This window comes from Carettochelys insculpta, chromosome 26 (assembly GCF_033958435.1).
Source record: "Carettochelys insculpta isolate YL-2023 chromosome 26, ASM3395843v1, whole genome shotgun sequence".
NCBI lineage: Eukaryota > Metazoa > Chordata > Testudines > Carettochelyidae > Carettochelys > Carettochelys insculpta.
Window position 1 is genome coordinate 8,441,196 of NC_134162.1, and position 26,898 is coordinate 8,468,093.

Sequence of the window (26,898 nt, forward strand, 5' to 3'; positions counted from 1 at the left end):
CTTTGGGATCTCTCTTCTCTGTCTCCTTCTCTCATTGTCTTCTTCATGCCTCACTCAACAGTGCCTCTTTGTTCAAAAACTTGGGCAGACACGGGCATTCATGTTCCACAAAGCATCCTCTATAAACAGATTTTTTCAAGGGTGCACATGGCAGCCAGGTGCTTCTATTCCCTTTTGCCTTGGAAAATCTCCCAAAATATGGTTTATATAACAAATAACCAGGCAAAGGCCATTGCTGGAAGGAAACTGGGTTTAGATTGAGCAATGGGCTGATGTCTCATGGAAATCCCACATTCCATTACTCAGTAAAGGCTCAGGACTGGAATAGCAACAGGTGCTGCAGGTCAGAATTGAAGTGCATTAGCGTAATAGGTTGTAGGGAGCCCAGGACTAGTAAAACAGAGTGTAGCGTAGGTCAGGACTGAGGTGTCTTGTACAGCAATTCACAAACTCAGGAAACAGAACAGCAAGAAGTGCTGCAAGCCACAGTTACAGGATACTGTCTGACCTAAAGATGGTATCCAGGACTGAAACGGTACAGACTGCAAGCAGCGGGGACTGAGGTGCATTGGCAGAGCTGTTGGGGGAGAATAAGACTGGTATAAGAGTTCAGGATTAGGGGCACCAGCAGAGTTGCAGAAAGGAAAGTCTCTACTTACACCAGGCTTGATTCTGGCCAGCCCGTGGGTCTCCAACTTCAATTAGTAACTAAAATTCACCTTTACACTTGACCAGTCTCTATTAAACACCAAACAAACCACACCCTCCAGCAGATAATCATCAGATTCCTTTTATTCTGTATACATTCTTAGTGCACATTAGAATAAGACATGAGTGCTCCTCAGCTCACACAGCACTGCTAAGGTTCTTTGCCTTGAAGGTTACACCTGGATGAAATACAAACAGGGACAGAATGGAGATCCATAGTAATAACCCACAGAAGTAATTATACAGCAAGACTGATCTCTGTGGACAGACTAGCTTTAAAACCCTGCTGACCAGAGTCCCAAAGTGCCTTTGCTTTCCTGCCATGTCAGAAATATCTATTATCAAAGACACTAGTACAAGTAACAATGAGGAATATTACACAGGATAAAAGCTTGAGGACAATACAGATGTACCTGGGCCTTTTAACTTTAGTCACACACACAAAGGGAGGAAACAAACAGGATCCCCTTTTCAAAACCAGAGTGTTCCCCATGCCCGCTCTGTGGCTTTCATTTGCCACCTTCCAGCCTATGATTTCCCCTTAACTTCTTCCCTTCTGGTCCCATTTGGTAGCAGGGGTCCAACACCCTTTGTCTACCTGTGTACAGCACTTGGCTTCTGACAAGCCATGTTTGGTGGAAGGACAAACTCTATAGACAGGCTGCAGTGGTTCTGCCACAAGCAGATTGAGTTTAGGACTCGGCAATCGAGGGATGATACTGCATGGGAAAGGTGAAATCAGACTGCGTCGTGTAGCCCCACACTGATGGAAAACAGCTGGGAAGCAGTTGTGGAAATGACTAAGAATTTATGTTGATAATATCTAGCTCTTGTACATCGCTTTTAATCTGCAGATCTCCGAGCGGTTTACAAAGGAGATCGGTATCATTCTGCCCATTTCACAGATGGGGAAACTGATGCACAGGGAGGTGACGTGATCTACCCACCGTTTCTTAGAGACTAGCCCCAGGGGTCAGCAATCCCCAGCATGGGTGCCAAGAGTGGCACGCAAGCTGATTTTCATTGGAACTTGAGGTGGGAGCTCAGCCCCACCTCTTCTCCCCCATACAGATGGGAGCCTGCTCAAAACCATGCTGCCTGTGGATTAATAGAAGACCAACTACCAACCACCACCTAAACAGTAAAGCTCAGCATCATAATTTGTTTATTAATGAAGCTGTTGTAAGTAGGGCTATTAGTGACTTGATCAGTACCACCAGCATTCAACTGTACACAGAGGTCAAAAAGTCAAATTTCGGCACTCCGCCTCAGAAAGATTGCTGACCCCTGGGCTAGCCTGTGTCCCACGCTCCACATAGGGATACACAAAAACAACTTACTACTTGAGACACACATACCCTCCCCTGTCCCTGTCTGAGGCTCAGAGGACTCTGGCACAAGAGGTACAGAAACAGTCCCCCTCCTAGGGAGAAAGAAGAGTTTCTGAGGGTTAGAGGTAGACAGCCGTTTCCTGCTGAAAGTGAACACAACAGTATTACCTGATACTACTTCACATTTGTGTAAGTCTTTTCGTGTTCCAAACTTTCTGCAGACATCAATTAATCCTCACAATATCGCTGCGAGGAGGGCAACTATGACTAGCATTACAGCAAGGCAGTTACAGTTCCTCTCCATTCCTAGAGAGGAAAGTAGGCATCTAAGCTGCATAAAACAAGCTAGAGACAGAAGCTCCTAACACGAAACCTATTCCTGGGAAACCGTATAAATCGAGGGAGGTCAAGTGCAGAACTTCAAAGAAAACACACTTAGAAGGCCAAGCCACTCAAAATCTCCACATGCAGAAAGCCTCCTGGGGACACATGGCCTTTTCCATGTTATCCATCCCCACATGGAACAGATCAGCACAGGGACTGTCCCAGAGGAAGCCCTCCGTCCACAGAACAAGCCTTAAGAGATGATGTGCTCGTCATCATGGAACTAATTCAGTTTGGAGGCTAATTCCTTTCTGTATTAGAACACTTAGGGCCTCTAGGGCATGTACCCAGTCATTCAGGACACTGCGCTCCTTGTGTCCAGCGGTGTGGCATCAGGCAGATATATAATGCTTTGGAAGGCACCTTTGACTCTGAGGCCAACAGGTTTCTGAAGGCCACCACAATAGATGAAACATTCTGGTTTTTGCCTTTGTTGTCTTACCTGCGGTGGTCACTGCACATTTAGAGGGGAGACACTGGGATGTGAAGGATGGTTCCTAATTTAACCCAAATCCAACATACAGGATAGTTCAACAATCTGTTCCTGACAAGGCTCATGGCAAGAGGTGCAAGAAGAAGAAAGGCAACCATTAAAAGAGCATGGTATGGAGGCAAGCACAGACTTTCCCTGTCATGAACTACAACATTTCTAACAAGGACAACTGGGGCCAGATTCATCTCCCATGTGACCCCACTGAAGTCAGTGGAAATGCAGCAGGGCTTAATATGTCCCACAGATTATGAACACCCCAGGGCAGGGATCTTTGTCTAATTTCAGGTTCGTCACAGTGCCTGGAATACCTATTGTGCTCTATAAATATAAATAATTATAGGCCAAAAAGAAGGATTCCAACAGGAGCTAAAAGAATTACCACTGGCTATCCACCATCCATCACCCAAAGCAACTTCTACTCAAAATAGAGCAAGGACTTTGACGGTGAGGGGGGAAAAAAAAAAATCACATAAAAAAGACCAAGCCAGTTCACTCTGTCCCTGAAAACTTCCCTCTTCTATCTGAGAATGTCCCATGTCTGACCACTAGAGGAAGCTATGAGGCTGCATAATACCACCTGCACCACACTTGTTAAGGAGGTAAGCTTCTCAGCCTGGGCTTCCCTTCTGTTTCAGGTCCTTAATGCTTTAATACAGCAGAGCTCACACTGTGCTCTATGAACTGTCTTCCTCATTGTAAAAAATGAGGGACAACGAGACCTGGACCTTGTGCATGGAAGATGATCTCATTCTTATGAGGCTGCCTGCAGGATGAAAGAATGGGGGAGCTACTAATTTAATAGTTCCTGGCTAACTCACATTAGGTGACCGTGGCAATATCTCCCCCAAGCCCAAAAAGTGACTAACTGGTTTAAGAAGCCTTTAACCACTCACAGGGTGGTCAATTGGTTCTGCCCCTTTGTCTGCTCAGATTCTCTTTCCTTCCCCTGAAGTTTTTCCACCCAGCTTGAAGGCGGAACTCGACCTCTGTGCTATGGACCCGTTGTTCTGATGAGTGTTAAGCTGTAAATTCACTTTTACTCAGCCATCTTCTGGAGCCAACCTCCCCCAGGCACTACTCTTCTGACCTTGTTCATAGGACCGGCAGCTTCTTATGAACCTGCTGAATCAATCACAGCATTCCGCCTACCTAAGGATTCTAAGAGGAATAAAGAACTTGAGAGAGAAAGAGAGAGAGAGAGAAAGTAAGCCAAGAAGTAGCCCGTCTGCAATTTGTAAAACCAAACTCCAAATCAAACCACATATGTAGTAAATGAAAACCACCCTGGATGGAATCAGAGGCATCTTCTCTAACCTCCATGATAAGAGAATTTCTACCTACTTCACCTCCATCAACTGGATTACAGATTAGATAAGGCAAGCAAGTGAAAGTGGCAGAATCTCTATGCGCTTATAAGGCCTTCATTACCATAATATCCCAATTACAAGTGCTTAATACTCTCCCTGAGAAGCAGGGAAATATTATCCCCCTTTGCAAATGGGAAACTGAGGTATGTGGTAGGGTGACTTGCCCAAGGTTATGCAGGAGGTCTATTGTGGAGATAAGAATTAGACACCTATCTCAACAATCCCAACCCCATGTCCTACACTAGACCCAGGGCCCCCAATCTTTCAAATGCAGGGCCACATCACTCAGTCTTGTTCTTGTGGTGGGCTGAAGCAAGTCAATTATAGAAAATACATACAATTGTTCACAACTCTAAAGGATTAAGAGATTTTCCCTACCTATCCTGAAGAGCTTACAAGTAACATAGCCAAGACAGTAGAGGGTTCAATTACGTTAGTAAGTGTGAGTAGTCATTTTATCTTAGGAGGGTGAGCTGTGAGGTAGGTAGGAGCTCAGGGAAAATCAAGAGGGGATAGAGTAGGGGGATGAGATGGTGGGGGAGCAGCATGCGGTCAGGAGAAAGAGGATGGAGAACAGTCCCTCTTATGGGTTTAGTTTTGTCTTTGCTGCATCAAGTCCTGGTTTTCTGTCAATGCGTGTACATGCTTGTTTTGATTAAGTTCCTTGTGGGAACCTCATGTTCTGCTAATGCAGCTCTACAAGACGGCGAAAAAGACGTGTGCACCAGAAGCAATGTATCCTGAAAGGCACACAGCCCAGTGAGCAGAAGGTGTATTAAATATGTCAGGGTGTTCTAAAACCGGACTGTTAAACCGAGTATCCAAAAATCAAACACTGCTTCCCCAAGCCCCATTTCTGAGTCTCTCTGGAGCATTCCAAGCCCAGAACTCCCAAGACCAGCCCTACTCATCAGAACTGTCCGTAAGTGTCAGCAGCCACAGCAGCCTGCAGTGGCCATACTTTGCCATTCCCAGCCAACATGAACTGCAGGAAGTGATGGCCGACACCACATCCCCACAGCCCATTGACTGGGAACAGCTCAACGTAAACAAATTCTCATGTCCTGCCAGCAAATTTTCCTGATGGGCCACAGGCAATTGTAATGCCACTGGACTCCACAAGCCAGTCAAAATGTGTCGGTGGCCCAGAGGTAGCCTGAGAACCATAGTTTGGGGATCTCTTCATTAGACCAGCCAAATGGCATTGCAGACCTGGGGCAGGTTAGGGGGTTCAGCCGGTGTACGTTGTGCTGGGGAGGAAGCCCTCAGAGCTCAGTTACTAACAAAAAGTACCATGAAGAGACCAGTCTGATCGATTCCCACCTCTTGGCTCACTGAGAGCTCTGGAAATACTCATTCAGGTGTATTTGCTCCCTCCCCTACTCTAAGATAACATTATGACAGCACACTCTAGAATATGGCCCCAGGCCTCACCTATTGCATCCAATTTGACTCCTCCCAAGACTGATAAGCACTCACCTGTACAGACAAATGGCTTTGTATGGATTTAAAGGGACCTAATATTTCTGCCAAAAAGCAATGAAGGCCCCTCCCTTTTTGATGGGACAGGACAGGGTCTGAAATATCATATTCCAATGCCAGGAAACATGTTGATCCTTGGTGTAACACTTCCAAAGCTAATCAGGCTGCAACCAGGAAGAATTTGGTCCAATGGTCAAGATGTTTTCTTCTGCTATTACGGTAGTGGCAAAGTGTCCTAGATTCCTATCAGCAAATGAGGCATGATTTTGAACTCTGTCTCCATTGTAATTCATAGCCTTTTTTGAGTGGATGCCTATCTTTACACAAGCAATCACTGCTAGGTCTGAGTTAGGTTTCAGAGGGGAACTTGCCCCTTACCCACACACAACTCATGTTGGCATTCTCAAAGACTCACATACACAGAGAGCACATGTATGGCAGTTCATTCAGTGACACCGGCTTACTGGAAAGCGGACACCGTCAACACCGATATCGTGGAATGCCTGTGCACTCCCACCAAGTACTGATGTGTTAGAATGGTTATTAATTCACACACTCCTTGGAACACTCTCACACACACATTCCATGGTGAACCCACATGACACCTGCAGGTTGTTTTACACTCTAAGGGATGCAGATAAAGCTTATGTTAACACTAGACCTACTTCTCCCAATACAAGAATCTGGCCAAAGAGAACATTTTTTTCAAGATGTTGACTTCTTCTGAGGGACTGCACCCTAACTGTTGATCACGGCGTCAGAAATTTTCAGGCTGTAAGCTCGTCAGGACAGTGGCTGGTCTGTTTGTAAGACGCCTGGTACAAACAGCTTCTGAATCACTAAGGAGTCCCTAGAGACTACATAATAAAAGAAAGGATCAAAAGCAAATAAAGGAAGACACAAATGCCTTCAGCCCAGCTCTATTCCTAGCCTACCGAAGAAATCCCAGTAAACCAGAAAGTTCTGAGGAACTATTTATCTCTCTTGAAAAGCAACAGTAGAAATTTTGATTAGTGTCTTGCTGTGTGATCTTGGGGCAGTTCTGGCCAATGTTTGGTAGCAGTCCCACACAGGGCAAAATGGAGAAATTTACCGTTTTGTCTGGGACTAGATTAGCTAGTACTAGATTAATGAGTGCTAGAACGGGCCAATGGAGCACTGAAATAGCTAATGGTATTTGCCCACAAGGGCAATTCAAAGCCTGCTGAAGTCAATGGGAGTCTTTCCACTGGCTCTGTCTCAGGGCCTACATGAATGCAGATAAAACGTGGCCTGCCCGAAGTGAGATAAAATTCATGTTCCAAGATTGGACCATGAAGGAGTTCATAAGTGCGTCGGCTGCCATATAACTTTAATTTGTTCGTACTGTGACTCTTAAAGACATATTGTCAAGATCAAGAACACTTAATAAAACCTATATCCTGACCTGTTTTACAAATAATTTTTTGCCTAGATGTTCTGCACAGCCCACAGCAGGGTGAGCAAAACAAGACAAGTCAATTTCAATGCAGAGTTAGTCAGTTACAGCTAGCAACTCTCAAGCATTGTCCAGTGCTGCTATGCGTGAGATGTAAATTTGCAGGAAAGAGTGAGGTTTAAACCTTGGAAAAAAAACTTGATTTTTCTTGAAAACATTGTTATACAGTTACTAAAAAAAAAACAAAAAAAAACAGTTCTTCCTCATCCCCCAATGAAACCTAAATTCAGGGCATATACTACTTGGCAGTTACAGTTTTCCTATAAAGTCAGTTCAAATATTAAAAATAATTAGCTTCCATTACAGAACAAAAACAAGAGATGGAAGGAAGAATGGAAGACAAGAGGTCAAAGGCTTGCAAAAATTCACTGACTTCTAAAGCTGGTTGCATGTTTGGTATTGGTAATGCAGACAACAAGCCAATGAGAACCATAGCTCTACAAACAGTGGGGAGTTGCTAACTTGCAAGTAGAGAAATTATACAGATACCCACCCACTTATTTGTAGGCCTGCTGCTACATTCATTGCTCCTAGAAGGCTCACTTTTCAAGGCAGCACTAACAGCACCAAGAAGAAGCTGGAGTTGTTAGCTCTGGAAAGAAGCTCAGAAATCAACAGATTGTGCTTGTGACTGCCAGTACTGACCTATAAGCAGACGGATCCAGCTTTTTCCCCTTTCACCGACCATGCTGCCTGTTAACGTACCAATGGTGAGGACACCGTAGTGAGGTTTGAAGGGCTCTATTTGCCAATGCCCAGAAAGTTGTCAGAGAACTGAACGGCATGATTCAGATTCCAAAGAAAAGGATGAGGGAGTTTCAAAAAGATAGGGCAGAAATTAATGGAATTTCAAGAGCTCTTTTGCATTTCAAAGAGATGACAGAGAATAGCAAAGTGGAATCAATGAATTCCTCATGTTGCTGGGACCGGTGTTGCCGGTACCAAATCAAATCATACGCAGAGTGTTATCACTGGAACATCCTGCAGTGAAAGAGAAGTAGAGCATCACACACAAATTACTACAGAAGGGCCTGATGGGTCACATCAAATTCAGCTCTGCGGTAATGGCTCAGAACCACTCAAAGCCAATGGAGTTGCATCACAGCTCAATTTTGCCCTTTGAGTCTACCATACCAGGAAATGAGCCATGCATTTAGCCAAAATAACAGCCAATTATTTCATATGGACTCAACAAGATATATGGGAGTAGGCATTACTTCTTAGATACAGCTCCAAGCACCGCTGCCTCGCAGTCATGTTCACACTCATGTGTTCTGCACTCACTTCCACCAGCCCACAACAGTGCATTCCAGGTAACTGAACTTGGATTCACAGCTACTCCTTCCCCAGGTGTGGCTCTTCACAGCACCTGGATGTAATACATCACTCTTTTCACCATACCCACTCGTTGGCCCCTGCCCCATAAAAGGAGTTAAACACCAAGTAGCTCCATGTCATGTTGCCACTGGCTTGGCACTTTTAACTTGGATGCAAAAAGAACATTTACAAAACAAAAATAAATAGATATAAATATAAAACCAATAAATAAACTGACCGATGGAAAACATTTCTGAGTATCTACATAAAAGGACACAGAGCCACATACACACCAAGCACTCACTGACCCAAACCTTAAACTCTCTTTGCATTTTTTTAAATGATCTGTACCGTCTGAGTGGTCTTCTCTCCACAGGCTGCTGACATGGATGCCATGAAAGCAGGGGGACTGACCACGATCCACAAATGACCTGTTTACATGTATACTCTGCTTGGTGCCATTTCAACTGCTGGCACCCCACAAAAATAATCAAACAGATAAATATTTTTTCCTGATACTCTGCAAGGCTGTAAAAACAAATGAGACAGGAGGAATGGAGGTGGGGAGGAGGCAGACAGATATTTGTGCAATCTGCTTGATGAGGCTATCCCAGGATGCCATACTGAGCAATAGGGTATCGAGGGCAATAGAGAACAAAAGTCACACTACACGATACACTGAAAGGCAGATACAAAAGCCACAATACAGCATTTGCGTTCAGTGCTTCCCTTACAGAGGCAAGTCGGTGCTGTTATGCCGAGTTTTCCTTGAAGTCCCATCGTCTCTGGGTAGCGCCCTCTGCAAGCTGGACATGGCTGCTGTCTTTTTAAGGTCAATGATTGCGTAGGAGTCCGTCCTGCGGGCTGGGTGGGTGGCAGGAAGCGGGGTGCAGGGCATTTGGAGGCTCTGGCACCCCTTATGGGGATCAGCCTCCAGCTCCACCTGGATGTAATTGAGCTGCCGCTGCTGCTCTGGGCAGGGCCGGCGGAAGTCGAAACTGAAGACACGGGGTGCACAGTTGTGACGGCGCTGCATGAAGTCGTGACGGCGCAGGCTGCCGTGCAGTGCATTGCTCTCCGAGTTCACGTAGTTTTGCAGAGGGTCATCTTCATCCAGCTCGGGGTAGCCATTCGGAGAAGGGGTCAGGGTGTCCCCAGAGTCCTCATTGTCCTCGTCCTGCTGCAGCGGCTGGCACTCCCACACAGGAGGCAGTGAAGGCAGGTTCTCATAATGCAGCAGGGGCATCCTGCGGTGAGTGCAGCTGTTTAAACCCAGGTCCTCCCGGGTCAGTTTCAATCGCCCACCACGCCGGAGAGAAGTGCTCCCAGCATGCAACAGGCCATTCACATTCTCGTACACACACCTGGGCATGAGACACTCATCCTTGCACTCGTTGTTGTTGTTGGGCGCACAGCCATGTCCTCCACATTCCTGATGGTAAAGACAGGAGCTGTCACGTTTCACCATCTGCCTGTGAGCTGGGGCAGGGCCCATAACAAACTTCACCTCCCCTGGCTGCAGGAAGACCTGTGGGTTTCGCTCCTCCACAGAGCAGCTGTGGTTCCCAGGCAGGAAAGGAGGGTGGACTTCAGGCAGCGAGTGCAGGCAGCGTTGGCCCCTCATCTCCTCCTCACCTTTGGCTGTGTTCACATATGTATGGGACTGCAGGGAGAGAAGATGTGTTTTAGAAACAGAGGGTAGTGCTGAGGAGGGGGACAACGATAGGGAGAGAGAAGAGCCAAAAATACATGGTCAGGTAGGACTGAGTGTGAGCATGTGAATGGGGAAAGTGAGGGGTCTGGCAATTGATAAAGCAGAGTCGGGGAGAGAAGAAATCTCAGGGGCTAAAAAACAGGTAGGGACAGAACTAGAACAGCCTGTGGGCTGAGAAGGTGGGGGTCAAATCTGAATGAAAGGGATGCAGCTAGGGTAAAATTACATTTACACACTGACTGTCGCAAACACCCAGAACCTGGGACAAGCATTAGTTTTGTTGTCTCTCACAGATGTGAATTGAGTTTCTAAGGGGCAGGTTGAGCCCAACTTACCAGATTTCTGTTGTGTTGCCCTCACACTGCTGAGCAAGAAACTGCACTGAAGAACTGTAGTTTCAATGGGAGAAGTAATGACCCTACAGCAGGGATGGGCAACCCCAAATAGTGGATGAGCTGCATAAGCAGCACTCCTTCACCTCAGTGGGCTGCAGCAGCCTGCAGCCCATTGCGGTTCCACCTGTCCCCTGCACCCCCTGCCCCAGTCTGCCCACTTCCCCCATGCACCGGAGTCCCGCACTTACCTGTTCCTCCCCCTCCCTCACAGAGCTGGAGCGCTGACCAGCTGATTCAGTGTTCCAGCTCTGGGAAGGGAGGGGAGGGAGAGGAGTGGGGATGGAACACAAATCCGGTGAGTCTCATCTCCGAAAGTGCTGGGGGCATGGGCAGGAGCAAGAGAATGCAGGGCTCCAGTGCCCTGATGTGTGAGAGGTGCATGGGGGAGGGGGACATGTGGGGGGTCCATGGGCCGCAGGCTGAGCCCTTGAGCTGCATGCAATCTGCAGGCCACAGATTGCCCATCACTGCTCTAAAGCATCTCATTAATCTGGCATGACTCATTTCCACCCCACTTCCATAATGCCCCAGACCCTACCTTATGACTGGGGATTGACATGTGGTTCTCCTGGGTCTGAGGCCAGATTTATATTAGTAGTGAATTATAAATATAGCTATACTAGCATATTATACCAGCAAAGCGTGCCTAGGGTAGATGCAGCTTATACCAGCAAAGCTGCACTTGTGCCAGTAAACCTTATTCAGTTTTTCCTTCCCCCACCCAGAAAACAGGAGCTATACCAGCAAAGCTGCTATTTTGCCAATATGACATCATCTGCAAAAGGGGCTTCTGCCAAGGCAGCTTTGTCAATCAGTGGTCATACATCACCACACTCTGACGCAGCAATGCTGTCTGAAGTTTGTAGCACTGTCCCACCTTCACAGAGGCTCTTTTCTATTCAAGAAACTTGTGCACGAGGTGGTTTCAAACAAAATATGTAGGATACATTTTTAAACAGGTCTTGAATTCAAACTCTGATGCAGTGCATATGAATTTTCATCTGCACAAGGTGTGATATCTTCTTGCATGGTTCACATAAAATATGCTAGGAGACAGAAATGACAAGAGGAAGGGGTCCACACCTGCCTAGGTGTGTATGACTCTGCAGCAGAAGCTATCAGACAATGATGGAGACAAGACAGTGTGTGTAATGGACAGATCTGGAACAGTAAATCCTATGATCTTAAACACACAGAACTACGATCAGCTGCCAGGCAGCTTGGTGGTAGCACAGCACCATGCAACAGTCTGAATTTGGTATCCAGCCTAGAGTTTAGCATGGGGCTGGCAGAGATAGGGAAACAGCAGACTCCATCTCAGGAGGGAATTACATTTGCTGTCAAACAAATGGCATTGTTTGATGGACCAGGGAAGTTACACCTAGACTTTGCTGAGAGCTGCAGTCCATCAAGCAGTCATGAGAGGTGCAACTCTGCAACGAAGTAAAATGGTCCAGAAGGAGCAAATTAAAACGTAGAAGAGTCTCTGGGCTTCCTCAGTATAGAGCAGATACACAAGCATAGCACTGCCCAAGAATCTCAGGAGTGGACATGCTTCCAGTCTTCTGCAGCAATGGACATCAGAAGACCTGATCTTACCTGTTCATCTGGCCCAATAAGGGCATGTGTGGAATCATCCCCAATGGAGGAGTGTCTCAAGCTGTTCATGGAAGGGCGTCGTGCTGTGGAGTAGGATGAAAGTTCCCCAGGGAAGCTGTGGAATCCATTGGGGAACCCTGGAACTGTGTACGCCAGAGCTGGAGAGAATTTAGAGAGACGTGCTTTAAAGGTAGAGCTGCACACTCACCTTGCATACAGAGGTGGCTTCATCTGCACCATGGGCCAGCATCTCAAAGGGCCCTATTAAAGAGGCATGTTGGAAAGGCAGAACTTGCTTGGATGAGGAAAACACCTACCGTGTATGCCCCTGTGTAAATAAGTAGGTGAGGCCCGCAGGTTACATTTACCAGCACCTAAGTCATGTTTATGGAAGTGGAAAAACAAAGTAAACACAAGTTCTTCCAGTTGGGGTTTCCTTCAGGAGCCTGCTGATCCCCAAAGAGGCCATTTGACAGGACTCCAGCTAGAATCTGACTGGAGCCTGAGAACTAGGTTGATATTTGCAGCTCTTCTTCCCATTTCCTTGGGAACAAGGTATCACATTGGCAAAACAGTAGCGCTTTAAGCATACTGTACGGGACATAGGTGGACTCAAGGACTCAGCTAAGAGGTCAGACAGCTAACACCAGTCACTTGGGGGAATGGAGCTTTGACTGGGTGACCAGCACCTGACAGAGACAACCTGGACATACTGCCTATATCCCTACATTCCCTTAGAAGCCTTACTATTAGGTGTCTGGGGCATCCGGGATAGTTCCAGCTCAGTGGAGTGACTGTTCCTGGTGATGACCACTGGCTCCTCCACCACATTGATGCTATTACACTGCATCAGGTCCTGCAGCAGGTTAAAGATCTCCTCTGCCCTTGAACACCTGAAGGCAAATATCCCTGTGCAAATGCAAAAGTAGTGGAGGAGAAGAGCACAACTTAGTTTAGTAAGAGTGCAATCGATAGTCCCTCAAAGCAACAAAACAGAAAATGAGATTTTAGAAGGTTTCTATTTAACACAACACAACTAAGCTGGGAAACTCATTGTTAAAGGATATGTTCAAGAGCTTGGTAAGACTGAAAAAATATCAGCAATTTATACACATAAGGGGAATATTCACCCTTCCATTAGAGAGTACAAAACTGTGTAAGAGGTATAAACCCTCAATGTTTCAGGGTAAAACCCAAATGCTGCGCATTCCAGTTAAGAAGAAATCTCCTCTATTGGCCAGTTGTTACATAATTGCTCAGTATGAATTTTCTTTCATTTTCCTTCACGTTCATGGTGTGAGCCACTATTTCAAACATGATACTAAATTAAATTGACAACTAGTCTCAGCTTGTTAGCCAATTCCAATATTCCTCTACACACATACTTTGGAAATATTTTGTTAAGATATTGTCAATATTTAAACTCCCACGCGATATTTCTGTATAGTGGATCGCTGTTACATGATGAAAAAAATGTCACAGTTGCTAACTGATCAATTGATCAGTGCATCTAATACCAACTTTACATTAACTAACTCCACCCGAGATAAGAACGATATACTGGTCACACATGAGATTCTTCACCTCTGATTTCCATTATTTCAGTTTACTTGGGGCCCAATCCAACTCCAACCATCTATTTCCATTTACTCTAATGGGAATTGGATTGGACACCTGGAATACGTCTGGAAGAGAGGGGCAACCGAATACCACTTTTAAAATTAATCAAATTAAACGCTGGCTCCCCAGGTAAATAGTCTGTCCAATAGCTAGCATGTGCAGAACTGACCAATCACATGCTGGCACGCACACACATGCACACATAAAAGCCATAGCAACAAGGACAACAGCATGGCAACAAACGGCTGCTACTCTAAAGAAAAACAGAAAAATATTCTTGCCAGAAAATATGTGCATCTATCTTATTTGCTGGGGCTAGGGAAGAAAAGCAGGGAGAGATCATCCAAATAAAATCAATTAAGTGAGAAAGTCCTCTATAAGCAGGAAAGAACCAGAGGAAATGTACACAGATCAAAGCACTTTGGTTTCCATACAATTTATCTTCACCTACAGAGGACATGGATGACTTCGCCTACATCCTCTGAAAGATCCCTGTGTATGTGAAGAGTGAATGACTCTATCCTATCTGTATTATCTAGAGCTCTATAGAAAACCCAAGTGAACGTAACTGTCCAACAACTGATCTGAATCCTGCAAAAGGCAAAGCAGACCCACGCAAAAAGACACAGATCCCACCCTGCTGACAACCAATAAAAATGCAATTCCGCTAAAGAAAAATCCTTTTTCTATATAAATATGATTAAAGAGACGCACACAGCACTGTAATGCACTCAGTGCTTTATAAGCAGATGAAGCATAGTGATGTGGATTTTATTCATATAGCAGAAGACTTTTCAGCACACGATACTAACTGGGAGACATACCTTGATAGATAGATATTATATGTAATATATTTTGCTGTGTGCCAAGAATATGCTCATCTCTTTACAAGTAATACACAAATAGTCCTTGCACTGAGTAGCTTATAGTTTAACAGGCAGCAAGGTTTGGTGGGAGTCAGGAAACATGGGTTCTATTGCCAGCTCTGCCACTGACTGATTGGCATGTTCTTGAGGGAGTCACTTCATCTCCATGCCTCAGTTTCGCCATATATAAAAAATGAGGGAACTTTGGACCTCCTCTCCCCCCACCTTGCAAAGTGCTGCAGGATCAATGGATCAAAAGCAGGAACTAGTCATACTGTTAAACAAGGCAGAGAGAAAAGACAGAATACACTGGAAAGACCAGAGCAGAGGAGAACAAGATTTTATTAAAACTAACATTGACTCACTTTTTTTGGATCTTTGTGGAACAAGCAAGCCCTTTAGTAGGGACCTAAATGAAGACAGAGCAGAGGCTTGGCAGACAGTAATACAGAGGACACAGATGATGATGTGCATATAGAAAGTGATTAAGTTAAAATATGCCTAGGAAACCAGAGCCAACAGCCTTACCCTTGAAAAAAGATCTTGGAGACCCTTGGTTTTGCATCCCATAGAAAGAAGACATCTCTAGCAGTCCCTCACACCATGCTTGAGCATGGACAGCTCCGACACAGAAGAGCAAGCTTACAGAATCACTAACTTCTTCTGCCACCTGGGTTTTACTTAACGGTCTCTGATCCTGTTGAAACCCCCTCCAAAGCTGCTTAAGATACCATGAGAGCCAGTTCTACACTTGTTTCTGCATGCTGTGCATTTATAAGACAACAGCGTAGTTACTCTGAAGTCTATAAATATAAACAAGTGAGTCACAATAAGCCACAAGACAGACACCACATCATGTGTCTGCCCTCAGTCGAAAGCTTCCAACTTTAATGCCTTATTTGAGGGTATTTAATGCTCACGCACACACACTAGAGAACCCCAGGGGCATGCGACTGCCTGCGTACATGAGCCTGTTTATAAAGAGGCTTCACAGATATCATAAGCAGGGGAGGAATCAGCACCAAGCTGCAACTAAAAGCTTTAGACAAATTTGTTTCCCCAAAAGGCAAGACACCTTGTCCAGTCTGGCAGCGGCGTCCACTCTCAAAGGAGAAGAGGTTGGAGTCATATCCATAACGGCGCAGGCAAAGGTATGGCCACCTGACAGCATCGCGCTTGTGAGTGTGCAAGATGAGCTCCGTCTGTGTTAGCTCCATAATCCCAGATCCCAGCTCGTTACCCTCATCATCCACATTTGTTACCTGCAGGAGCAACAAAGTTCCCATCAGGAGGCTTACAAAGGAGATGTTAACAGGTGTAAGTTTACCTGGAATCTAGGTAGTCCCTGCACTCTCTCCCTTGACTCATTAATATGCCTTGCTCTTGGATGACAGAAGCGTGAATTCCTTACTGGTGAAAGGCAGCACACAGACAGCCCTGGAGACTGCAGCCTCACATGAGCTTAATGTGCCTCATCACAGTCATGGAGGGGAACATCTCTGAGCAGGAAGAGGAGAGCTCAGACTCTCTCCAGCCCTTGGCCTCACTGCTAAGACTGTCAAATGGTTCATCTGCTGTCAGCTGTGCTGGTGCTTTTACAAAGTGGAGACCTGTTTACAGCCACACTGACTCATTTCACACAGGCCACCAAATAACTACCATATGGTGATAGTATGGACATGGGCCCAATTTGAAAGGCTCCACAACACATAACCATCCCGTTTTCCCTTCCCCTTGCATCTGTTTCTCTTTTGGCACTGAGAGACTGAAACTCACTGCCAATACAAATCCTTCTACATGACAAAGGGTGGAACTAGCAAGCAGGGGATTCCCTGTTTAAAAATCATCAGCATATTTGTAAATCTGTCCCTACAGAAGAACTGCTGCATAAGAAAATAGGTTTTAATGCCTGGGTTCCATGAAAGTTGGACTGTACTTAGCAGGCTTTGATTCCCAGTGGCTGTTGTCAATTGCAAAGCTTTCCCTCTAGGATAAGGGGTATTACCTTAAATTTGGTGGGGTGGTTGTCAGGAACACTGTCTCTGCACAGGCAGCTGTAGCAGCTCCCCATGACGTTAGCATACCAAGTGAGCACTAGTGGAGCATGGATGGAGAGAAAAAAAAATTAAAAAGGAGTATCAAGGCACAATTTCATTCATGTTTTTGATCTATTCTGGTCTCTTCACAACTAATGACCCAAGCTTATAAAGCAGTGGCACAAAGACAGGGATGGCTTGGTGGACTCTGTAAATCTACTGGAAATTAAATGCCTCCAGTGATGGGGGCAGCAGATATGCACGCTAAGGCGTCCTGCCAAAGGCAGGCCACAGTGCGCACACACACCACCAGCCATTAGTCTAATAGGAGAATATTTTCATAGTTATTCACCTATGGAGCAGCTAGCAGTAAACCTCACGCAATGGGTCTGCAGGAGCTGTTCATAAAACACAGCTAGTCTGGAGTTTTGGCACTCTCTATCCTTTTTATGGCTACTCATAGTGAGGAAGAATTCCTTCAGCACTAGCCAGGACTATGCTAAAAGTGTTTCACCAGTATAGCTAACCTGGAAAATACAGCAGCAAAGCGCTCCTTGTGTGGAAACAGCTTGTACAAGCAAAAGCACTCTCTTGCCACTCCAGCTGTGTCTATGCTAGAGATCACAACTCTCACCAACAAATGCAGACAACGGTTTTCCAACTTTTTTGGCCCAGGTTCCACTTGTAAATGTTTATGGCCTGTTGTGACCCAGTGACTAGTCTAGGGGTGAAAGCCCTGGGGAATTTTAGTCAGGTCCTGCCCAGCACTCATCCAACAGCAGCTGCTGCTGTGCTGTAGAGCTGCCTAGGCTTGATTCCATCTCCAGATATTACAACCTCCAGATGTTTGCACCTGTTAGGTTGACCCACCCTCTGACAGGACCATATTTATGCGAGTGGAGTTGGGATCTGGTTCATGGGTTTACAGTGCCACTCTCTCAAATTTGTCCCACCTGGACTACCATCCTTCTGAGGGGCACTCAGACCACAGAAGTAGCAACTGCCTGGAGCAGGGAGGGGAGACCAGCTCTTCCTCTGGGGCAGAAACTGCCACATGACCCTTTGAAACATTCTGGCAACCCAAGTTCTGGTCTCAGCCCCCAGGTTGAGAAATGCTGGTGTAGACCTACCCCTAGTAAGAATGTCTTTGAGATAATCAGTGAGAGTAGGAGAAAAGTTGTAACTCTTAAGGCTCACTTGATTCTTACCCAGTTGAGGCCATTAGGTGGGTTTTTTTGAGGGTGGGGAGGGATTCCCACTGTATTCCCACAGTCCTCTGCTGAACGTCATGGTAACCAGGATGCCAAGAAGTCACCTAGCGTTCCGTAGAAACTGTCCCATGTTTCACCTGACAAGAATGCAATCAAAGAGTTTGACACAGAAAAGACAGACAAAGATAGATTTTGTGCATCTCTATGAACATTTCTATAAAGTTAAGATGAACACAAATTAAATCAGTAATTTATAAATGTAAATTTATGTCAAATCCAGTGGAGACTCAAGACAAAATCCAATGGAGACCTGACATATGAAACACACTTAGAGAACAAATTAGAGAGTAGGTGTAAATGGACCTATCCAGAACTCACTGGGTAAGCAAAATGAGATACCCCTCAGCAGAAAATGCAACCAGAAAGACAGGCTGCTGCTTACGTTTGCTTATACCCTCCTACTGGCTGCTTTTTAACCACATCCCTCTCTTAGTTTGTAAGTTACACTGTCTTTGCCTGTGCCGCACAAGGCTCCCTACTTGGCCACTTACACCCATTTTCCACCCAACAGATGTCATTACTGAACTTGGCACATTCATGGGACTTGCACCACTTACAGCAGAATGAACGAGGCCTGCAAAGCATTTTCAAAGACATGCACATAGGCAACTAACAAGGAATTAGCACAACACTGCTCATAAATGAAGTGGGGCTGGAAATGCAGCTGGGCAAATGAAATTCCAAACAAATATTACAAGCAACTGCCTTTTCGCTGGGCAACTTTAGACAACTTACCTCCAAAAGTAAGACAATTCTTATGTCTTAGAAACTGAGTTCCTGATCCATTACTACAGTACAAGATATTACAGTAATATCAATAAATTATTACACTAGTAATTAATAAATGGCATCAAGGAGACTAGAAATCACAGACATCTGCTGCTTTAGGGATCTGTATGCATCTGGATTAGACAGAATGTTCTTAACAAGTCTCAGAGACTAAGAAGCTAAAGAAGCCAGTGCACCCAACACCATATTTCTATTTTGAATCGTAAGAGGAACAAATTCCAAATGTACACAAAATTAAACACTTATTCAGTACTTGCTCGAGAATACAAGTGTCTACTGTACAGGAAAAGCATGTACTGGTAACAGAAAAAGCTTCCATTACAGATGTTAATTTACTGAACTCAGCAGTACCAGAATCAGAACCAGTCACTAACAAAGGACAACTTTGTTAATTCTCTAACAATCCAAGCAGCAAGAGATTAAATCTGTATTGATAGCTAGCCTGGCATTACAACAGTAAATGAAACAAAAATGCTATTGAAAATTTCAAGCATAAATTTCTGGCACATAACAGTCAGTCAGTTTCATCATCACTCAATCCAGTTTAGCAAGAGTTCAGAGACAAAAAGGAGTCTCTTGGGAAAAAGGGGTATCCTCAACCCCAAAGGTGAGGTTATAAGCTTTCACAAACAGCATCCCATTTGGCTCCACTGTATATATCTCTGTCAGGCTTGATTCTGCTCTTTCTTTTTCCTCCCTTATCCATACCTGGGATTCTCTCCATCACACCTCTGAAATATTGCCTCTGTCTGCCACAGCCCCGGGGCTACTTCTGACAAACCCTCATCCGGATCTTAAGCTTGGTCTCTACACACTAGAACCTTAGGTTGATATAGCTACAACATTGACACCAATGAGCTCTGCAGTCCTATTGACCTAAACCCACAACGTAGACGTGGAAGCATTCTTCCTTTGAGCTAGCTACAGCTGCTCAAGGAGGTGGCTGGTGATAAAGAAACTTTGCCAGTGCAGTGTGGATCTCTGCTCCCGGATTGCAGCATCAGAGCTCCAGCACTGGTTATGCTACTGTATCTTCCATAGCATACACAAGCCTTAAGTTTCTTCTCAACTTCCTTATGGAAATGACTCCTCAATGGCTTCTCTTTACCCCACTTGCCCCAGCTCCGGAAAGGGCAATATTCTGCCTTCTTACAAGCACTACCATTGCATCATTCTCAACCCCGAATAACTCCACAAGTTCATGACTCTGTTCAAAATTGGCCTCCTTATTTGTCAAACCCTCCACGTACTTGCTTCAGCATAGCTCAAAGATTTTGACCACTAACCTAGCATCCTCCTCCTCTCTGCCTGTTAGCTGATCTATTCACTGCTGGCTCAAGAGCCTTCTCCTCTGAAACTCCTCCCATCATTGTCCTCTCTCCCCCACCCTCACCATATCAATTCTCCATCCTATTCTAAATTTCAGTAGAAAACTTTTTCCTTGGCTTCTTTATTTCACTCTCCCTCTACTAGTATGTGTCACTCAGTGCTTGATATAATATGTGAGATAGGATGTTATGTCTTCCACTGAAAAACTGTGAGGCTTAGAAGTGATAAAATGAGATCATAAAACTACCCTCTAATGATCTTTGCAGATTCCTTAGCCAGTTAATCATTGCAAACAATGCCTTGGTGCAGACTATTTTAATTAAAACCATTTGATACAGACACCTAAGGTGTGTCTACACTAGGAACTAACTTCACAGGTAGGCACCACTTCAAAGTAGCCACCAGAGAGTCTATACACACTTTCCCTTACTTTGGAGTAGGGAGCCCAACTCAAAGTCCTTACTCCGCTTCCAGGAAATGGAGTAGTGCCCTCTTTCAAAGAAGGGTGCATGTAGACACAACTTCGAAGTAAGCAACTTCCAAGTTATTTTTGTAATGTAGACTCAGCCCTAGATTCTCAAGGCTTTGCACTTCAGAGAGCAATCCTTTGATAACGTACCTTTTTCTCACTACACTTGCACATCTAGAGCATACACAAATTCACTGTTTCTTAAACTTTTTGAGACCACAGAATGCCAAACAATATTTTTATGTAGAACACTTATGAAAATTTTCTTCAAAAAAAAAAAAATTGTTGCCAAACCAAAACAAACAGCAGCATATACAGCAAAACTAAAATAAAGTAATTTAAGCAGGTATCATAACAATGAAGAAGTACCATTGTATCTGGTTTTAATAACACAAAATAGATACTTTCAATTATTTTTCCAAGCGCTGGTGGCACACCTGCAAGTTGTTCATGGAATACTAGTGCTCCGCAGAACATAGTGTAAGAAATACTATACTCACTAGCTGACCAAAACAATGTTTCTGTAACTGTAAAAGCCCGCACAAGCCAATATATCCAAGAGGGATATGTTTAGGAAGTATTTCATATTGATTAAAACACATTTTAAATATAATTGTTGTACAACAGTGGAAAAAAACTCAAGCACCCTCCTTATTAACTGCTGACTTCATACTACATGCACGAGTGCTTCAAAGCTCTTTCTGAGCTTCCATCATCCAGCTCCCTTTGCCCACACCAGCTGCTTCATCCATCTGCTAAAAATCCTCCATAGCCTATACAGAAGTGAAGCAAAATGCTGGTATTCTTTGTTAAGGACTCAGGCATCAGTTGTGCCTTGGCATATAAACATCTATCACATCATTTCTCATGGTTTCCTGCTCAATCAGCTGTACTTTCCATGGGAAATGAAACCAGCTAACGCTCGCTAGCCTTATGCCTGAGTCTGCATGGGTTAGTGACATAATGCCTACACTCTCACTGGGACTGTGCCTCCCAAACCCCGCCAGCCACACTGTGCCTGAGCTAGCATGTGTAATATAGCAAAGCAGCAGCTTGAGCTAGCCACCTGAGCTGGTACCCGCAGGGAGAGGAGAATGTGAATGCAGGTAGTTAACCAAAATTGTCACCTCTGTTACAACATTCCCACTGCTAGTTTTAGCAAGCTAGCTCAATTAGAGCTAGCACCTGGGCTGGAAGGCACTATCATAGCTGCACTGTCAGACATACCTTCCATGAGAAATGTCTGCTGCCAACAGATGGGAGTATTCTCAAAACGATACAAGGTGTTATGGTTTTACTGCCAGCCATGGATTCTGAAAGCACAGCAGAGAAACAGTCTCACGCGTCTCCTCTCATTGTATAAAAGAAGGTGGAGATTTTCATATGCACAAAATGGGAACTGGGCACCTAACACCAGTTAACTTTCCATGGAAGTTGGATCCCCAACTCCTGCTAGTACCTTAGAAAATACCTTCTAAACATTTTTAAATATTAAGGAAAACCATTCACTTACAAAGCTCCATTCTCCTCTCCAACTCCTAACTCAGTTCTTATTGAGTGTCCTAGCGTACAGTTCAAATCCTGAATTCCCTTTTGCTTCTCCGTGCTATGAATTTGGTGGCCACTTCCAAAACTGAGATACCACCAAATACCCTCCACCAATACAATTCACAACAGTGCCTTCACCTCCTCTTGTCATCCTGTCCTCTGTTTTACATACTTGCAGTTTTGAGAAATGTGGATCAAAATCATCATATGAAATAATTAGAATGTTCCTTTTCCTGTGAGGGTAGCAAATGAGAAACACTTCCGGTTGAAAATCTAATCTTCCTTTTAGAATGACATTTATTCCAAGCTCTACTCAAAAGGTGATGATTTGATGCAACCAGAGACTGATAATTTCTCCAAGAAGCTTACAATTAAAAATGCCTTCTAACTCAAATGAGCTGACATGCACTGTGAGATACATCTTCATTGCTGCTCCACTGCACAACTTTGTTCTTTTCCCAACACTACAGTAGACTCTATGTTTATGTGCAACACACAGCTGGGGAGCTTGGCTCACTCCTCATTAGCAGCAGAAAATGCATACCACTGCATCGAAAACTTTTAGTTTGCAAGCCAACTGACAGCCAGCTCGGAATATGTGAGTAAATATCCTTCCAACAAGCATCACGCTATCAGCAATGAGACCATGATGGTAGCCTGGTGTGAAATATTACTAAACAGCGGGTTTTTAGAGGTCTTTTTAACTCCTGTTTATTGTTTATTCAAATCCCAGTCAGGAGGTGGCCCAAGCTGTGGGTCTGTCTACATAACAGTCAGGAGGAGGCATGACTCCAGCAGGCTGAGCCACCACCAAGCTAGATTAGAAAATAGCAGCATAGGCTAACGGCTAGGCAGGATCATACACAGGCAACTAGCCCACTCTGATACCCATGCTGCCTCTGCCGTATTGAGTGACCTAGCTCAGGCAAAGAAGGCTTGGGCATGCTGACATGACACATGCTACAGTCTTGCTTGCTTACTACACTGTGGACATAGCCGGTGAAAGGCAACGCCTCTTCCAGCCATTTGTATCTGGAAGAAAGGTACATGTCACTGCCAGACTTGAAAATTTTCACTGCTTTCCTATCCATTAGACTTTAGATCCATATCTCCCAGGGAGTCTTCACTAACTCCCACAAAACTTGAATTCATTTCTATTTTACACAGTTTTCTTCTGCTCCCTGAACATTTCACATTTCTCTCCCACATTCTGTTTCTCCACAGCCAGAGCCATCTGCCTTCCTGTCCCCATCTAACAAAATTCAAGCCTTCGATATAAGGATCTGTTTAAAACTGTAGCCTCTACATACCACCTTCCAAACTCCCATACTCTGCTCCAATCTCACGTGCAATGTATCGACATTAAATCATCAGGAAGGCAAACACTGTTTGTTACATGATTCAAAAAGCAAGAGATTTGTGCAATAAACGAGAGAACAGAAAACATATGGATGCCACTTTGCAGCAAAAAGCACCACGTGGCACAGGATGCCCCCAAGTGCCACATGGCATTACCCAGGACAAAACCTGTCACACAGCACAGTGCTGCCAGTGACCTCTTCCCAAATTCATGCTGGATCATATAAGCAACTAGCAACACTTTAGAAGCTTTACGAGTGGTGAACAGGTAGAGAAAGGGCAAGGCTGTCCTTTGCCAGGACCCCAAGCCTGGCTTGGGAAGCAGGATGGATGCCCCAAAGCCCTGGTTTCTGGGACATTATAGAAATTACAAACAGATGGCAGAAGGATTTAAAGTGAGGGGTGGGGAACCACATTATAATAGTGACAACACAAAATGTAGCAACTGGCAGGTGAGTAAAAAAGGAATATTTAACGAGAGAATGCCAGGGCTCTTGGAGAGGCAGAGCAGGAATGGAAGGGATGAGTAGGTAGGATGTAGTAACTGATGAAAGATTCAGGTAAACTGCAGGGGATCCTTGCAAGAGATATGGGGGCAGGAGAGCAGGGGTCAGTGCATGGAGATATGCAGGGGTCATGGAAGGAGATAACAAGGTCAGTTCAGGAAATATGCAGGAGTCAGGGGAAGAGAGAGGAAGGATCAGTGCAGGAGATATGGGAGTCAGAGGGAGGAGATAACAGTGAGCCAATGCAGGAGGTAAGGGGGAATCAGTGCAGAAGGTATGGGGAGTCAGGAGGAGGTAGCTGAAAGGAGATAATGGGGGACAGTGCAGGAGGCACTGGGGGGGGTCAGGGAGGATAACAAAGGGGGGGTCAGAGCAGGAGACACTGGGGGGTCGGGGGTGATAACAGGGGGTCTGTGCAGCAGACACTGGGGGGTCGGGGAGGGTGATAACGGGGGTCAGTGCAGGAGACACTGGGGGGTCGGGGGGTGATAACAGGGGGTCAGTGCAGGAGACACTGGGGGTCGAGGAGGGTGATAACAGGGGGTCTGTGCAGGAGACACTGGGGCAGTCAGGGAGGGTGATAACAGGGGGTCTGTGCAGGAGACACTGGGGGGTCGGGGAGGGTGATAACAGGGAGTCAGTGCAGGAGACACTGGGGGAGTCGGGGAGGGTGATAACAGGGGGTCTGTGCAGGAGACACTGGGGGGGTCAGGGAGGGTGATAACAGGGGGTCTGTGCAGGAGACACTGGGGGGGTCGGGGAGGGTGATAACGGGGTCAGTGCAGGAGGCACTGGGGGGTCAGGGGGTGATAACAGGGGGTCTGTGCAGCAGACACTGGGGGGTCGGGGAGGGTGATAACGGGGGGTCAGTGCAGGAGACACTGGGGGGAGTCGGGGAGGGTGATAACAGGGGGTCAGTGCAGGAGGCACTGGGGGGTCGGGGAGGGTGATAACGGGGGGTCAGTGCAGGAGGCACTGGGGGGTCGGGGAGGGTGATAACGGGGGGTCAGGGGGTGATAATAGGGGGTCTGTGCAGCAGACACTGGGGGGTCGGGGAGGGCGATAATGGGGGGGTCAGTGCAGGAGGCACTGGGGGGTTGGGGAGGGTGATAACGGGGTCAGTGCAGGAGACACGGGGGGGTTGGGGAGGGTGATAACGGGGGGTCAGTGCAGGAGACATTGGGGGGGTCGGGGAGGGTGATAACGGGGTCAGTGCAGGAGGCACTGGGGGGTCAGGGGGTGATAACGGGGTCAGTGCAGGAGGCACTGGGGGGTCGGGGAGGGTGATAACGGGGGGTCAGTGCAGGAGGCACTGGGGGGTCGGGGAGGGTAATAACAGGGGGTCAGGGGGTGATAACAGGAGGTCTGTGCAGGAGGCACTGGGGGGTCGGGGAGGGTGATAACGGGGGGTCAGTGCAGGAGGCACTGGGGGGTCGGGGAGGGTGATAACGGGGTCAGTGCAGGAGGCACTGGGGGGTCGGGGAGGGTGATAACGGGGGGTCAGTGCAGGAGACATTGGGGGGGTCGGGGAGGGTGATAACGGGGTCAGTGCAGGAGGCACTAGGGGGTCGGGGAGGGTGATAACGGGGGGTCAGTGCAGGAGACACTGGGGGGGTCGGGGAGGGCACACAGAGAGGCCAGGGAAGGTGCGGTGGGCGAAGGAGATAAGGGGGCTCAGTGCAGGGGGTGCAGTGGAGCAGGAAGGTGGGCAAGGCTGACGAGTGGGTAAAGGGGGCAGTGCCTGGGTGACCCCCGAGCGAAGGGGTACAGGGGGCACCTCTGAGACGTGCTGGGGAGGGGGCGGAGGGCCGGAGAAGGGGCCCGAGGGGAGGAGGGCACTGAGGGGGGCGAGGAGGAGGGGCTTGGCCGTTCAATGGACCCTCCCGGGTGGGGGGAGCAGCTTCCAGCTAGCGAGGGGCGAAGCAACGGGAGCGGGAGAGCAGCGAACGGGGGTAGGTGCGGGGCCCCCGAGGGGGAGGAGCTAGGGCCGGGGGAGGGGCGGGGCAGTAAGGGGGGCCGGGGGGCAGGGGCGGGGCAATGAGCGGACGCGCGGGGGCCCTTACAAGGGACCGAGGGCTCTGTACCTGCGGCGCTGCCCGGCCTCTGCCGTGCGGGCGCTGCGCGCCGGGGCCCCCCGCCGGCCGGCCGGCGCCGTGGGGTGCCCGTGCGGCCTCTGGACCCCGCCAGCGCCGCCGCCCTCCCCCCACCCCAGCTCGGGCCGGGGCCGGGGCCGGGGCCGGGGCCGCCGGCAGCGAGAGCAGCGAGTCCGGCAGCCGTAGCCTAGAGCGTCTCTCGCTGGGAGGAGCCGGGCGGGGAAGCGGTGCGGCCGCGAGGGGGCGCGCGGCGCCGGGCCTCCGGCAGGGGGTGGAGCCTTGGAGTGAGCAGGAGGAGGGGCTTAGCTGCAGGGCGGAGACATCGGGCTCTGCGGGGGCGGGGCCGGGACTCGGGAGGGAGGAGTTCTGAGTCTGAGGGAGTGGGACCGCTGGTACTGGGGGGCAGAGATGGAGGGAGGGGGCACTGGGGGAGCTGGCACTGGGGGGCAGAGATGGAGGGAGAGGACACTGGGGGAGCTGGCACTGGGGGGCAGAGATGGAGGGAGGGGGCACTGGGGGAGCTGGCACTGGGGGGCAGAGATGGAGGGAGAGGACACTGGGGGAGCTGGCACTGGGGGGCAGAGATGGAGGGAGGGGGCACTGGGGGAGCTGGCACTGGGGGGCAGAGATGGAGGGAGGGGGCACTGGGGGAGCTGGCACTGGGGGGCAGAGATGGAGGGAGAGGACACTGGGGGAGCTGGCACTGGGGGGCAGAGATGGAGGGAGAGGACACTGGGGGAGCTGG

The 26,898-nt window shown here is 47.2% G+C and overlaps 1 protein-coding gene across 1 annotated transcript; it reads right to left on the reverse strand.

The window, feature by feature from the left end:
- Positions 1 to 801: 801 nt before the first annotated feature.
- Positions 802 to 26,200, reverse strand: FRS3 (fibroblast growth factor receptor substrate 3). The gene is made up of 7 exons (XM_074977690.1): positions 26,145 to 26,200; positions 17,998 to 18,137; positions 16,759 to 16,847; positions 15,829 to 16,015; positions 13,015 to 13,176; positions 12,268 to 12,425; positions 802 to 10,222 (listed from the first exon to the last, which is right to left on the reverse strand). Exons 3-7 carry the CDS (start codon positions 16,822 to 16,824, stop codon positions 9,290 to 9,292), a joined length of 1,506 nt encoding a protein of 501 aa, XP_074833791.1. The 5' UTR covers positions 16,825 to 16,847; positions 17,998 to 18,137; positions 26,145 to 26,200; the 3' UTR covers positions 802 to 9,289.
- Positions 26,201 to 26,898: the final 698 nt, after the last annotated feature.

What these genes read in the sequence shown, in the direction of transcription:
- FRS3 (XM_074977690.1), bottom strand. Translation starts at nt 16,824, where the DNA reads ATGGGGAGCTGCTACAGCTGCCTGTGCAGAGACAGTGTTCCTGACAAC. An exon ending in CCGCTGCCAGACTGGACAAG is followed by an intron (nt 13,177 to 15,828) that starts GTGTCTTGCCTT and finishes GCATTTGCACAG; the next exon opens with GGATATTTGCCTTCAGGTGT. An exon ending in GATGCCCCAGACACCTAATA is followed by an intron (nt 12,426 to 13,014) that starts GTAAGGCTTCTA and finishes AATTCTCTCCAG; the next exon opens with CTCTGGCGTACACAGTTCCA.